Source organism: Xiphophorus hellerii, chromosome 13 (assembly GCF_003331165.1).
Source record: "Xiphophorus hellerii strain 12219 chromosome 13, Xiphophorus_hellerii-4.1, whole genome shotgun sequence".
NCBI lineage: Eukaryota > Metazoa > Chordata > Actinopteri > Cyprinodontiformes > Poeciliidae > Xiphophorus > Xiphophorus hellerii.
Genome location: NC_045684.1, coordinates 17,054,689 through 17,070,865, shown reverse-complemented (window position 1 = coordinate 17,070,865; position 16,177 = coordinate 17,054,689). Strand labels below are relative to the sequence as shown.

General features: G+C 39.0%; 1 protein-coding gene across 4 annotated transcripts in view; it reads left to right on the top strand.

Annotated features, from left to right (window-relative positions):
• Positions 1 to 16,177, top strand: part of LOC116730771 (uncharacterized) — a 41,202-nt gene that overhangs the window by 6,496 nt on the left and 18,529 nt on the right. For 3 of the 4 annotated variants that reach the window (XM_032580246.1, XM_032580247.1, XM_032580245.1), the window contains exons 2-9: positions 10,383 to 10,451; positions 11,630 to 11,654; positions 11,776 to 11,793; positions 11,975 to 12,037; positions 13,450 to 13,586; positions 13,673 to 13,789; positions 14,540 to 14,597; positions 14,677 to 14,724. In XM_032580246.1, coding sequence (XP_032436137.1) covers positions 10,383 to 10,451; positions 11,630 to 11,654; positions 11,776 to 11,793; positions 11,975 to 12,037; positions 13,450 to 13,586; positions 13,673 to 13,789; positions 14,540 to 14,597; positions 14,677 to 14,724 — 535 coding nt within the window. The remainder of the gene's footprint in view (positions 1 to 10,382; positions 10,452 to 11,629; positions 11,655 to 11,775; positions 11,794 to 11,974; positions 12,038 to 13,449; positions 13,587 to 13,672; positions 13,790 to 14,539; positions 14,598 to 14,676; positions 14,725 to 16,177) is intronic. The other variant, XM_032580248.1, reaches the window with a different exon arrangement.

The window sequence follows — 16,177 nt, the reverse complement described above, 5'->3', positions numbered from 1 at the left end:
TGGTGTTTGTCTTTGTCAACGCGGATGGTATTGAACCCGGGGAGGGCTACCGCTGAGTCGCGTGTCTGTTCATGTAACCATGTTTCAGAAAAGCACATGATGCTACATTCCTTGTAGCATCATCTGCTACAAGGAATGTAGCACATGATGCTGGAGAGACACTACTAACTTCCATTTTGTTGGCCAGTGAGCTTCACAGCAGTCCGGCAGCCTCGTTGTCTTTTTATGCGCAGCTCAGGTGGTATATTAGGTTTAACTCCATGCAGGAGGTCTTCATGCCTTAGTGGTGTCTGCTGATGCAATTCTAGCATGGGAGTCTGGCATGGCTGCTCGACGTAAAGGTAAATAGTCCCTTTTAAAAAGTTCATAAGAAGAAATAGTCCAGACCGGCGAACTGTCATGTTGAATTCTAAAATTAATATAAAAATTACTACAAAAATTCAATAATGGTAAAAACAATCAAATGCTCACAGTTTGGGACAGGCTGCCGTTGTCAAGGCGCCATAGCAACGTCAAAATGAATTGATGAACTTCAAGCCCTGAGAAGGACTCAGCAAGAGTATAAGGAACGCAGTATTATGTGTTTTACGGAGACATGGCAGCAGGACTGTCCCAACACAGTCTCTCTGCCAGGCTTAATGACTGTACAAGCAGATAGAGCTTTAAGAGCAGTAGGAAAAAGAAGGGAGGTGGATTAGCAGTGTTTGTGAATGACAGGTGGTGTTACCCAGGACATGTTACTGTGAAGTGTTGTCTCTGCAGTCCAGACATTGAACTCTTGCTTCACTCCTGGTGAAGAGGCTGCCTGTTAGGAAGATTGCTGTTAGGAAACGGTCACAGGAAGCAGAAGGGCCCCTCCAGGCTTGTTTTGAAGCATCTAACTGGACTACTTTCTGCCAGCCACATGGTGATGACATCAGTGCCATGACTGAGTGTGTGACTGACTCTATACTTCTGTGTGGACAGCACCATCCCCACTGGAACAGTGAAATGGTTCCCAAATAACAAACCCTGGATCACCAGTGACTTAAAGAAACTTTTAAGCAAGAAAAAAGAGCCTTTAGGGAATGAGCCCAGGAGCTATTGAGGAGTATACAGAAGTAGCTCAAAGTCAAGATTAGAGGCAGCAAGGAGAAGTACATGAAGAAGCTGGAGAATAAACTGCAGAGGTACAATATCAGAGATGTGTGGTCAGGGATGAAGATGAAAGGCTTCAAACAAAATGAGGATCAGATAAATGGAAGCCTGGACAGAGCAAATGAGCTGGACACATTTTTCAACAAGTTCAGCTCAGGAACAAGCTCATCATTGTCCTCATCCATACAGACATCTCACCTTCCTCTGACCCACTTCTTTCCTGTCAAACCTCAGATGTTCCATCTTCCACCTCAGTCATGGACTCTTCTGCTTCCACAAGTTTGTCTTCATCCAAATCAGGAGATGCTGCTGCTCCCTTTGCCTCCCCCTCCCACTTTTCTGTATCTAGAAGTCTGGTGAAGAGGCAGCTGGAGAGACTAAACCGGAAAATGGCTGCAGGTCCAGATGGTGTCAGCCCCAGAGTTTTGAAGGCCTGTGCACAGCAGCTCAGTGGGATTCTGCAACATCTCTTCAACCTTAGCCTGACTCAAGAGAAGGTTCCACTGTTGTGGAAGACATTCTGCCTGGTTCCAGTACCAAAGAAAACTCACCCATCAGTCATCAACGACTACAGGCCTGTTGCCCTGACATCCCACATCATGAGGATCTTGGAGAAACTCCTGTTGGCCCACCTGAATAAGCAGACAAGCTCATATCAAGACCCACTGCAGTTTGCTTATCACCATGGAGTTGGAGTTGAAGATGTCGTCATACACCTACTTCAACAAACCCACTGTCATCTGGACAAAGCAGGCAGCACTGTGAGGATCATGATTTTTGATTTCTCTAGTGCATGTAATACAATTCAGCCTGATCTGCAATTTGAGAAACTCCAGAAGATACAGATGGAGGCCTCAACAGTCGCCTGGGTCTATGACTACCTGACAAATGGATCACAGTGTATGGGACTGAAGCAGCATCAGAACCAGGGACTTAAAAAGGCTCAACAGACTGATAAAGAAGGCTGTTTCTGTTGTGGAACTTCTGGAGATGATTATGCAAAGTATTATGGTGGGTGAGGTGGCATAGCAAATGTATGTTGGAGTTCTGTCTGTAAATCAAGTCATTCATGCCCTTATTTGCAAATAAGGGCTCTATAAAACGTTTATGGATCAAAGATTTTCTGGGTTTGCAACATGGAACAAATTTGCTACGCCAGTCAGTGAAAAAGATGAACTGCCCTCTGATCAGCCACAGCATTAAACCACTTGCCTTACATTCTGTACGACTTATGCCTCCAAAAGCAAGTCTAGTATGTTGAGTTAAGAATGTAAAAGAATCTCTTTGGTTGCAGATTCTGCCATATGATGTGCTCTTTGGAAGATTGGTTGGTTCAAATACCAATTGAGCCATTTTGCCACTTTTTATTGTTCCTCTCAGCAACATTGAAGTTGCATGGATAGTGACAAGTTCTTTGGGTACGTCCTACTGACAGGGCATGTTGGACAAGATCAAATATTCCCTCCTGCTTATTTACTCTTCATTTGCCTGGAAGAAGTGAGAGAGCTTTGAAGGGAAGGCTAATAGTTTTTTTCTGGTGTCTGCAGCCTGCAGAGCTCTAATTTTGCCTTTAGTCCACAAGAACACCAAAGGGTTGAGTTTTTAAAGAATTTTGTTCTAGTTTGCAGATCATTTAATCTCACAGGAGTTTAATATTGTGGCTGGTTGCTGTTAAACTTAAAAGACAGTTCTTGGTAAGAATGCCATTTCCTAATCTAACATTTGTCAAATATGGTGAAGTTGACTTTACTCCCATGGGTGATCTAAAGATGAAGTAATAAAAAATTGACCTACTACGATACAAAATGTGAAATTAAGAAATGTCACTGATTGGCCTAAAGTGGAAAAAAGGTTGTGAAGCAGCATTACTTATTCATAATTTTAACAATAATCAAAATAGTAATTATGTTTAATGTATCCAAACTTTGGATTATGGATACATTTGGATTAACGGCTACTTTGAAGACTGTGTACAGATTAATTAGATGGCTGATGTTTCAACGTCTTTACATCTCTTGGTATGTTTAATACCTTGTAAAAGGTTTTTATTTTCTATAAGTACTATTAATCTTACAAGCCTCATCAGAATGCATATACTAAGTTACTGAGTAAGACTGCATGACATTCACATTTAAGTTTTGGCCTTGTTCTTAGCACCAAAAATGGCCTTCCAGGGTGCACTACTGAACCCAACCTCACCCGCCCGGCTGTTCCTCACAAAGCGTCCCCACCAATTTGCAACAAATTGCAAATTGTTGCAATTTGTTGGCGGTCGGAAGTATGCATAAATCTGTGTGTATACTTCCGACTCGGCAAGATTTTCTAAGGGTTTGCTAGGGAACAGAAGCACAACATTTGACTCTGTGCACTATAACTGCACCCGACGCTCTCTCCTGTAAATTATTGTATCTGATCCAAAGATTACTGGAGTTTAATGTAGGTTGTTGACTTGTAGTGTTGTGTTGAAAATTGATCGTAGGTGAGAGTTCTGGGAATAGAGGAGCTGAAAGGAGACCGGTGTTGACCAACTGAAGCATGAGACGCACACACGGACCAGGACAAGGGAGGAAACGAGAAGAATCGTGCGCATCAACTCAACACTGGGCTATTACTATTTGGACTAAGCACCACTGAAGAACTAAACGGCAATGGCAAACCTAAAAGGGAATTTGGTCACAACTGAACATTTGGATTTGCCTCAACTCAAAAACTGCTGTTGTAAATGACAGTTGTGTAGAGCTAGACAAAAATCACAATATTATGTTGAGAAAACATGGATGTGAAAGTTGATTTTGTGTTGATCTTCTGGTCAAAACAAATGTGTTCATTGATGGAAATCCTTGAATCTTGACCATTTGGATGAAGTGTGGTTTCAGTGAAAAAGCAAACAAAAACAAAAAAATGATTGTAGTAAAAGAATATATGCATTGCAAATGTTATGTCTGATCTTTTATTAATAGATTTGTTATCTTGATCAGTTGTCTAATTGGTAACATTAGTCATGATGTTCAGTGTCATCTGTTCCTTTTTTTTGTGGATCAGAAAAATAAGTTTCAAAACTGATTTTTTAAGTGTCACAGGCCTGCTATTGTGCATTTTCTCATCTGTGAGTCTTGTCATTTGAGGTCATAATTTCTAAGGGGGACTCTGGCAAATTACTTGTACACTTCCTTAGTAAATTCAGAAAACAAAAATAAATCTGCTGTGGTTCAGACAGAGGAAAATGCTAATCTTTCAATCCTTTTTCATATAGACCCATTTAATGAATTTTGCAGTTTAGTAACTCTTGGCAGAGTGTCCCTTGAATGGTGACTGTATTTTTTTTCTTGTATACTATATTCTGTTTTCTATTGATTTTCTTTAGTTGTGATGTTTGAACAAATTTTGATAACCCATTCACAGCTGATTAACTTCAGAATTTATCAGCACAATTGTGCAAAAATCCTACCAAAGAATTGATTAATCTTAGCAGTTGGTGAGTCAATGATTACATGACTTGTGACCACAATTGACCAGTTTTAGCTTGGCAAGTTATTTGCCAATCTAAGCCACACTTTTTCCCATTTTCCTTCTGTAAATGGGTAATGCTGTATAAGATTTTTTCACACCAAATTATTATTTTTTCTTTCCCAGTTTGAAAATAATTCAAAAGGCATGATCTGTTCATTTGTGTAACTTTAGAGCAATTACTGTTTCCTGAAATACAAGCAAGGAGAAGTAGTGTCCTTTGAGAACACAACTTTTCAAAGGACACTACTCATTTGGCTGACCACCATCACTGCAATGAAGACTGAGTCCAAGGACCAGATTCAAGACTTTGGGACAAGAGTGTTTTGTCAGCTTTTATGTGTATACATCCTGTGCATGCAAAATGACAATAAAGTCAGTCTAAGTTAGCATAGGCTGTAGTTTGGTTTTAGTGGTTTGCATTATTTTTATTTTTTTTAATACTGTGCTGATGCATTCTGTACTTGGTGTTCTGATTAATATTAGGAGAAAACCTGCATAAACTGTTCTCAAAGGTGGGTGGCAAGGGCCTTAACCTTAAAATGGATGTACAAATTTTATTTGCTTTTACTAAAGCAATTTACTCACATACATACTGAAATTGTTTACCATTTGAGAGAAAACTGCAGCTGACTATGATGTCACTGACTTTGGAGCAATCTCTTCTCCTAGAATTAGATGCGGAATCATTGGAAAGTAAAAATCATTTTAACTTGAAGACCCCTCTGGCAGAACCTGGCCCAGTGTGAACAGTCATCTGACGCAACTGAGAGAAGAGTGCCAGTGGGCTACTCTGGCTATTGCTTTCCTATGCTCTTCCCCTTGATTCACAACTCAGTCCGAGCTTTCTCCTGCTGACATGGATTCTGGTAGTTTCAACCTGGCCGATCAGTGAACAGAAGGAGAGGTTGTAAATGATAGGTTGTAAGGTATTCTTTGTGTTGACCAGAGAGATGACCTAAACCAAAAATGTTTGGCAAAAAAACATTTTTGCAAATGGTGCTCTGTAGCCCCAACTTGAAGGTAAAAGTCTAAACATGTCAAGCATGTGTGGCATCTGCAGATATGTTATCTGCCCTTGACCCCTGTTAATTCTAGATGGAGGGATGACAGTACTGATTGTCTCTGCAGATCTGACACTTCATTGTAGTCTATGATGGATAATGCTTATCCATCATAGGCACTATGATGAATGTGCTTAGGATAGATGAAATAAAGGATGTGTAGATGACAGGTTCCATCGCAATTTGCCCTTCAGTTGCCACAAGAAGTACTGTACAGTCTGAACCTTCAAACAGTGCAAGTGTGAAGAACAGCTCATGTCAAGAGAAAAGGGCATTTTCTAAGAACCAGAAGTTCTTGGTGGCCAAAGAAAAAGTGTTCTCTGGAAATCCATAGTCATCACTACACTTGAGCAAGTCAATGTCCAGGGTCTACTGAGTGGAACAGTGGACCTGTCAATTCACCTTCTGTCTACATTCAGGTTGTTCTTGATCAGAAAAGTGACAGTGGTGAAACTCAGGAGTTTGCTGAGGGTGGGTTTCTCAAGCAGCAAGAAGCTACAAGCTTTCTTCTGGTGGCCAGTTAGGAAGCTTGTGACCCAGTGATGGTAAGAAGCTGCTCCTGTGAGATGGTTGGGCTTCTGGTGGAGGATACCTGGGTTGGTGGTATTCAATTTAAGACCAAGCTGAAATTGGCTTGGTTGGATTCTGGTATATCCTGGGTGATCAAGGTGAAGCAGAATGAAGTGTAGTTCCAAGTTGGCAGCATTATCCTCAGCTCCTGTAGCTTTCCTGGTCTTTTAATGCTGAGAGTTAATTTACATTTTCTTCTGAGATCTTTGATGTAAGTAGAGGACCTGAGGGAGAATAGTTGGTAGAGTTGTTGGTGGCCAAATGGGTTGGAGGTCACTTACTGGTTTTCAGACATGCACAAGGTTGTCAGCCAGTTGGAAAGTGGGGGTCATCACAGTGTGAGGAGATGGGCTCTGTTAGTTAGTGATGGCACCTCCAAACTGCTGCTGCATCGTTGGTTAAGAAGCAGTTTTTACCATGGCTTCTTTTCCCTAAAAGGTGCTCTTGGTTCGTTTGTTTCTTGTCTGCTGATCCTACCCCCGGTCCCGACTGCTATAAGTTTCTTTGGTTCTACACAGCTTCTTCAGGGTTTATTGTTGTTGTAAGTGTGAGGTCTTGGTTTGCACATGGCTGTAGTTGAAGATGTAAACACACTACAATTTGTGCAGTCAAATCAGTCCTGTGACATGAGTTTTGATTCATCAGTCCTGGCTGCTGGCTTTGAGGTTTTCATTTTGTGTCAGTAGTTTGGAATGAGATGAAGCATGCAGTGATCAGTGAGTCTTAAAAGCTGTGTTTGTGTATCTCTGTGCAGGTTTGTGCGGTCTAGAACAAAAAGAACTCCTTCAGTGAGCAAAGTTGATTAAAAAAACCAGCCTGGTATCAGTAGTGTGCTGCCTTGGATGTCTTCACAGAGATTTGGTTGCAGTGATGTCAAGGATGGCATATCCACCGAGTTTTGCCAGTGTGCAAACATTTACTGAGTGGATAGACTAGAGCAAAGCACAAAGTCCGCACCAAGTTAGAAAAATTTAGAAGTGCACAACAAAGTGCTGCAACAGTGAGTGAGGTCATGCACAGGAGTGTTGGTGAGCTTGGCCGTGCCGTATTGCACTGAGTTAAATGCCTCAACTATAAACCTAGTTTTTATGATGAAGGTACTGGTATACAAAGAAAAAAAAGATACATTAACGTATCTAACGCAAAAAGATATGTCGGATAAAGATTAATAGTGGAGTGTGACAGAAGAAGATAAGGGAGAGACGGATTAAAGCGTCACTGAACTTACTTAGCTTGTAGTTATAAAGGATGTGTGTTTTGGGGGTTGTGATAGTGCAGCTGCACATGACTGGTGAGAATTTCCCTACACTTTCTCTGGACAAAAAAATGATTATACCACAGGAACACTATGACAGAACATTTTAGTGATTTTTTTTTTTTTGTGGGCTCTAGTGTCCCTTATACGACAGTAGGCTGACAGGAAACTGGGAAGGAGAGTGGGGAAGACATGCGGCAAATATCGTCGGGTCCGGGAGTCGAACCCGCGATGGCTGCGTCAAGGACTCAAAGGCCTCCAAATATGGGTCGCGCTATCCACTACGCCACCACTGCACACCCCACATTTTAGTGATTTTGAAACTGATTTTTTAAAATATATCTCGGTATGCCTTGAAACGGGTAACCACGTCATACCTAGATCTAACAAGGACAAAAAGGGGCTTGGAAGTTCAGAAGGTGTCCTTGCATTTTACCAGCACTCTGCATCTTTCCTTTTGCCATGCTTTGAGTTGATTATGTGTCCACTGATATGTTTATTTATTTTTTTATTGCTAGTTTGAGCCCCCACCCCAGCCGTGTATGGCCTTGTGCCATTTGGCAAGACATCTCACCTACCATGCCTGCTGGTGGTGGGCAGAAGAGGTGATGGCATGATATAGTAGGCTTCCCCACGGCAGCTGTGGCTACAATCCATAGCTTGCTGTCATCAGTGTGTGAATAGTGCATGAATGGGATTAACCGATTTCATTGTAAAGCACAAGTCTGATGTCATAAAATGGGCAGCAAGTATTTGTATGTTTAAAGGAATTTTGCATCCAAAGAATTTTTAAGTATTTCTTTCTATTTAAGTTTTCTTTGTTTTGCAATGTCTGCTGCTTGGTGCGGTATTTTGATTTGAAGATTATTCAACCAAGCGAATGCAGTATTTGCAAGAAGTACTCTGAAAAGAGACCTACCTTTAACTGGTGCTGTGATTCATTTAAATTAACTTTATCAAGTTGCAAGCATAGTCACAGAGCCAGAACATTCATTGAACAAGCAAGTGTGAGGTTTAAAGGGGCAGTATTTGGTAAAATCAACTTTTTTGAGCTTTACATCATATTCTCTCATCAAAAACATACCTGGAGTTTTGCTTTGATTTGATTTGAGAAATCCTTGAATTTTCCTCGGCAACCATACAGCTGTGCAAAATGCTTGGGGGGAAGGAGCGCAGCCTTTGGGGACAAAAGTCCTCCTCGAAGCTGCAGTTTCCAAACTTCTGCATTACAGAACAGGACCCCACTCAGCTCCTTAAGACTAGTCAGGAGAAATTGGCAAACACCAGGTAGAACTGTGCATCATGTGCTCATAAGAACTACTTCTAAGTGAAATACTGCCCCTTAAAATGCACACAACACACATTGTTCTCAAAGATATGCGCTCACATTCTCACTGCACGCACCACCCAAACCTGTAAAAATGTGTCTATAAATTAAATCAGATTTAGGATTTGCAGTGAGCTTGAGAAAGCTGAGCATTTTTTTATTTATTTTTTTTAGCTTTTATATTTGACACCTACTTAGGTGGTCACACTGACTGCACGAGGCAGCCAGTGTGCAGAGGCAGGGTGTTGAGAAAATGAGTTTATCTAAAAGGTTATGTTTTCATATTATTCTTTTGTGTTTTTACTAGGCTCCTTTTCTTTCATGGTACATTATTAACTGTTCCAGGACATGGGGACAGTGGTTACCAGTAGCTTGTTACTCGCTGAGATGATATCCGCAGAGAGACACAGGAAATAATGCCACGTCAATAGTCACACTCAGTCTTAAAGAAAAGAGCTTGTATTTAAATTATGTGTAATCAATTAGGCCACGTTGCAGCTGTTTAGAGCTACAATGTTCATGTGATTAGGTCATACTCTGTTTCAATAAAAGGTAGTTGAGGACTGAGAGCCAGCGGAGTTGATCCCAGACAGTTGTTTGACAGCGGCTCTCCATGTCGGGCTTCTCTCCCCTCTTCTGCAGAAAAGCAACTTGTGTTCTTGGCAAAATAGACCTAACACACAGACAGTGTGATTAGTGTGCACTCCCGACTTCGCGCCTAGTTCAATGCATCAACTTTAGACCCACTTTGTTATCACTATTACTGGTGTATAAAAGACATGTCTAAAATAAAGAACTGAGACTTAACTTGGCGGGTGGATAAGTAAAGGAGAAAGAACACTGACCATCGTTGTAAGATATGGACATTGTTTTATGTAAAGTTAGATGCTGTGTGCATAGTTATTGGTAATTGTTTTCATGTGCATATATAATTCTTCATCGAAACTAAGTGGAGATCAGACATGGTTTTTATAGGAAAGGAGTCCTATGCCGACTGTAAGTGGCTTGATCAAAAATGTTGACATGCTAATTTCAATAATTTCCCTCTTGCTTCCCTAATTCAAAGGGACTGTAAATACAAATTGGCTTATGCTACAATCTATTAAAGTGCATCAAATGGTTATGTTTGATCTGTCCCTTCCTAAATAGTTTATCATTATTAAAGCTTATTATAAATGCACCCTTACGAGAGTTTTCCTGCAGAATGTCAGCAAGGCTACATAACTTTTTAAAAACATTGTTTCAGTAAATCTTTCAACTTATTTCCAAGTTCATGTTTTTCCTAGCAGTTGCTCGCTGTTCTGGACAAAACTAATCATTACTGTAAAGAAAGAAGGCACTTTTTTCCAAATTGTAATGTTCACAACTTGTTTACTCTTTCCTCTGCATCGACCCTGATTGTTAAATAATTATATTTGTTCTGGTTTATTTTTACTTGTGTTTTTATGTACCACTTTTGTATAATTGCATGACTATTCTGATTTTTACATCATCTGCCCCCATTTTATTTATTTTTTTTTAGATCTGTTGCCAAAGATTTGAAGAGCTGCATCATTTTAAGAAACATATGACTGCAAAAAAACATCAACAGGTGAGAGTTGCAGTTAATCTTTCTCTAAGTGTTTTGTTTCGGTGTGTGTTAAAGGAAAACAAAGGCTATGTTGATGCAGGAATTCGTGGGAAAAGGACCTTAAAGTATTGAGAGCATAGTAATTAATATACCTTTCTTAAAACTTATATTTCTGTTTAAAGTCATTGTTTAATTAATCTTATAAGAATGAAATGTAATTGCAATGTGTGTTGGAATACTTTGCAACCTTAGTACTGTGCTGCAAGTATGTCAGAGGTACAAGTCAGTTAGGGTCAGAACAGAACGAAGAATGCAGAACAACAAAGAGGAACTTGGAAATTGAGCAAGAGTGAATGTGGGAGTAACTCCAGATGGCGATTGAAAAGGAGAAATGAGTCACAGTGGGAGTTTAACAATGCAGTTGAGAAGTCGCATAGTATCTAGTTCCCACAGCCAAGGGCTGAAAAAGTCTAAAACATTCTGGAGAGGAAGAAAGTGCCACGTCCCAACTGTAGTCAGAGTGATGCAGACAGAATACCTACAGAGGACCGCGTCCCAGAACTAAGGAGAGACCAAGACTCTGCACTGCTGAAAGGGGGAGAAGCCAACTGCCCTCACCCATGGCTCCAGATTAGACAGCCGTCCTTCACTCCCCTGCAGAGATCTCAATTTATTGCAACAGACTTGGTCGATGGCCAAGGAATTCACAGCTAATGAGAAGCTGAACCATCCAGAGGACAACGACAAAATCTCTTATGTCCATCCCCTGGAGGGGAGGGAAAATAAATAAATCACTTTGTGAAAAACTCTTTTTGAATTGTTACTGAAACACATGTATATTTTGATTATTTTTTAGACAGAAACGTAATATTTTGACTTGCAACCTCTTGTTAATCAATGGTTTTTCTAAAGTGGTTAAAATGGAAGTGAATCATATACTGTAGCATGTGACTTTGACACGACTGTGTTATGATTTAGGTTTCCTCTAAAATCTTTACCTCTGTATAATTTTCAGAAAGACCTGGACTGATTGAAATGTGTTTTATATTCAAATTGCACCCTGTTTTACAGTAAGCTAACAATACCTAATTAAACAGAAATGAAGAAAAATGTCTAGCTTACTGAAATTGGAAAGTGCCAGAAAAAGACAAGCTCTTAAGAATGGCCTTTTAATTAAATTCATCTTTACTGTTTTCCAGATGCTTCAAGATGTTTTCCAAAAAGGTAACATTCACTCTGCACTCTGCTTAGCTGCCTTGTGTTTGTTTCACAATGTTCTTTGTGCATGCTTTGTGTATTAAAATGACTTTTTTGTTTTTTTAATAAAATGTTCCTCCTTTCTTAGGACGCATATTCTGCACTTGTAAGTACATTTTTGTGTGTTTCATAGTTTTGACCACATCTGATGGTTTTTTTTGCTTTTTAATTAAAAAGTACAGATTTTGCTAAAAATCAAGAGTATATTATGACATTCTTACTGTTCATTTTAAAATTAAATTTTATGTTTTGTCCACAGAAATTAATCTGTAATATTTCTTTTTAAGACCAGATACCCTACGTTGTGTTTGTGGCTCCAAAGCGCAAAAAAGAGTTTCAGAAATCTGTTGGTGAGTATGCTGCAGTTTCTCCATTTTCGGCACTACATATTTACATATTTTTGCTGCTACAAAGTGTAATAGCTATAAGAATGCTATATATATATATATATTATATTTTGACTTTTGAAACATATATACAAGTCGGCTATAATAACTGAATACATTTAGATATTAGCTGGATAAATTGTCCTCCCATTTGCTGGATTAGCCAACCTGAAGCTGCTTAATAAACGTATCACTAGGAGCTGGCAGGCTATTGTCTTAGAGCAAGATTAGCTTCACAATGGTTGGTGCTCTTTTTTTTTTTTTTTTACCACTTCATGAGAGTGTTATTTTGTCACCAAAATAATTCTGAGGCACAGAGTTTGACTCGTTTGTAATCAAGGTAAAAGTGTGGGAACACTTGTTGAGTCTGCTTAGTAGCATTGCTTTGTTGCAGGCGGGAGAGGGGCGAGGCTATGCTACTCTACACGCCATGCACTCGGAGAAAACTCTAGTCACTTTGGTGCTTTTCTGGGATCTTATTAAATAAACATTGAACTGTAACAATGGTGTGATGGAAAATACTGAGGCAGTATTGAACTAGTATAGCACAGTAGAGTTTGCTCAGGATGTCCTGGTACTCTAGAACTTGACACCCCCAATAATAATAGATTATTTGTTTACCAGCAGGCATGGTAGGTGAGATGTCTTGCCAAATGGCACAAGGCCATACACGGCTGGGGGGGGGCCTCAAACTAGCAATAAAAATAAATAAATAAACACATCAGTGGACACATAATCAGCCCAAAGCATGGCAAAAGGAAGGATGCAGAGTGCTGGTAAAATGCTAGGACACCTTATTTGGGAAATTAAAGAAATAACATGGTTAATGACGGGTAATTCATGGGGTGAGAGAATACTTTTCTCATAGGGCCAAGGTCCCCCCCCCCCCCCCCTTCTTAAAATATTAAAAAACATAATCTGAAATTTACTTATTGTATTTACTTTGGACTTTTGTCTGATGTGAAAAGGAGTTTGATCTAAAGTGCTTAGGTCTGTAATAAAAAGTGAAAACAAAATAACATGATAAGGGGGAAGAATAATTTTTCCTAAAATTATTTCTTGACACCAGTAGCTGCTAATGTTGTGAATTTTTATTTTTTTTCTTCTTGTTGTTCTTCAGGAAATTCCTAGTGAGAGTTTAATGTTGCAGAGTTTCTTTAAGCAAAGTACATTGACAACATTTGGATGTGCATAGGTCATGACCTCCTGGTTCCTGACTTCACACCTATTACTTTGAAACACTAAATGAGCCCAAGTTTTATTTTTCTGTTTGCACCTTGTCTGGTTGCAGATTGCAGACTGTTTTGTGTATTTGTGGTTTACTAGGAGGTTTTATTTCAGTTGGAGGTAATTGTTGTATTCCTATTTTCTTTCAGGCCTGTCTCTGATCACTCTGTGTTTCAGTCAAAATCCTGATTCAAGTTTTTACCTCTGCCATGTTTGTAAGGATAAATACTCCATGAACACAATTTTATGCCACACATTTTCACAAAGCCACTGCTTTCACTACTTTGTAAGTATTAAACATCTTTAAATGACTATTTAAATGAAAATCTAGAGTGAGATGTTAACCATATCTATATACATATATATTTAAAGGTAAATACAAACCCAGATTATTTGAGTTTCTCCTGGAAACCCGAGATGGACATGACGACCCTCCTGGGGTGGAAGCTCAAAAGGGAAAGCAGAAAATCTGAGCTTCAAACCTTGCGGGTTGGTATTCTGATGCTGTAAATTGTCAAAATGATAAATGGTGCTGTCAAATAATGTAATTAAACTTATTGTTTTTCATCAACATTAAAAACACTGTGCAGGTGAAGTTGGTTACAATCTTTAAAGAAATGCATCTCTTTCTACCGTGGCGGTTAATCGCATGTTACTTTTCTGTAGCACTGTTTGACACTGTTTGCTAGATATTGTCATCTGAAGTATGTTTGCCTTTTTGTCTATTTCTTAACGATGGTCAAAAAAGCAGTAGAAACTAATCAAATGATTTATAATAACGTTATACCATGGACACAGTGTAACTCGTACAGAACTGGAGCGGTTGGTGCAACAAGCTAACTGTGATCAACGACACTGAGACAAAAAGAATGGGGGAGCAGGAAATGACTGGAGCAAAGCTAAAAATATTTTAAAATAAAAAATACCAAACCAAAAATACACAATTAGCTACAGGTGGTTCTCAATAAATGGCAGTAGTACTGAAAAGGTAATCTATTTCAGTAACTTAGTTCACAAAGTGAAGATAATTGTATAAATTGCAGATGGATGTTTTCAAATCTTTAGTGCTGTTAATTATATTTTCTTCCCCCATTTCTCAAAGCTTCTAAGATTAAGCTTGGTCATTTTTAAAGGTTTTTTTGTTACTTTTAATCAAGTGAGTCCAAAACAGGTATTTGCCATTTGTAGGTTGCTTTTAGCATCAATAATCTTATAATTTTTTAAAATCTGTTTTTATAGTTATTGCATTTACCACCACTGCTCATGAAGAAGCTCATGTTATCAACCTACTCAGAAGGTATTATTTTACGATTTGTTCATTTATTTTTATTTTTTTAAATGTGGAATAATGACTATAATCTTGTGATTATTCCCAGTGATGCAAACCTTATGTGAAAATGACAAACTTCTTGAGAGGTTTGAAGGTGAGTATCTTTTTTTCTAAATGATAATTCAAAGTTTTATAAACTAAGACTGCACCACATTTAACAGCTAGAACCTTTTCTTTTTGTAAGTTAAATGAAGCTCTGGCATTTTATTTACTGATGATATTGAGAAGCAGGAGCACAAAGAGAAGCAGTGGACCGTAGTGCTTCTACCGTGGTTAAACATGAGTCCTAAACATTGTGCTTCAAAGCCATGGTGTAATCACCTGAAATGTGTACACAGCACACCACCAGATTTAAAAAATATTGGATATGATGGTATGCTTTGTGCTGCTTTTGTGGCTTAACAAGCTTTAAACAATAATCTGAAAAAATAAATATAGTTAAGTTAAAGAAAACACAGGTACAGAGTCTTGCAGAATGCAAATCTGCTCCAACCTACTTGAGTTCACACTCTTACCCTATGGGATACAAAATAGATTGGCTGACAATCACCAGATGTCTATGTTGGTGTCATGGAATTGCACCAACACCTGCATATTGCTTGTTAAATAAAAATTTGCACTTTTCCACTGCGAGGCAGTAAGGCAGAAATATACTGCGGTTATTTCCTCCTATGCAAATTTTTTATTATTTTTTTTTCCGCCCACGTTGGAGGGTTTTTAAGCATGAACAGCCTATTTAAGGTCATGAAACAACATCTCTCAGATTTAAGTCTGGACTATGTTTTCCACTTCAGAATCTCCATTTTGAATTTTTTAACCATTTAAACTTGAACACAGCCTTCGTAGACATGTAATTAATCAGTTGATTATTAAGTAGTAAGGGGTGATTACTTTTTCACACAGGACCAGGTTGGTCCCTGATAGGTTTATTTTAGTTCCTAACCTGCAAAGAATCAACCAGAGACACAAATTACTTTTCTGCAGAAGAGGGGAGGCTGAGCCCAGACGCGGAAAGCCGCCGTCAAACACTGTCTGGGATCAACTCTGCCAGATCTTTCTCTGCATTGCTCTTTATTATGTATAGAAAAAGGAGGTTGGGCTTTTTCACATAGTCATACAAAGAATTTGACCAATGACCTTTACTACAAGATGTTCTGGAACCTTCTGTGGACATGCCCTTACAAAGGCACGAGGCTGACCGCAACCAATCAGCCCCACAGAAAGCTGACAACACAGGAATGTGCAAACGTCTCTAGCCTCCAGGCAAACATCCTAAAACTGGTTAATAGTGTATCACAGAAGGAAAGGAGTCAAGTAAATAAAATAAAAATGATAATATGAAAACATAACCTTTCAAATAAACTCACAAGTAAATGAACGTAGATAATTTTTCTAACAGTTCCTTAGCAAATTTTTATTTGAAAATGGCTCTGTATATACCCATCTTTACCCGACAACTTTGTTTGACGCTATAAATTATTTCGATTCAACAAAACATGAGCCTGGGAATTGACATCCAGCATTTAATCTGCCATACAGCCTTGTTG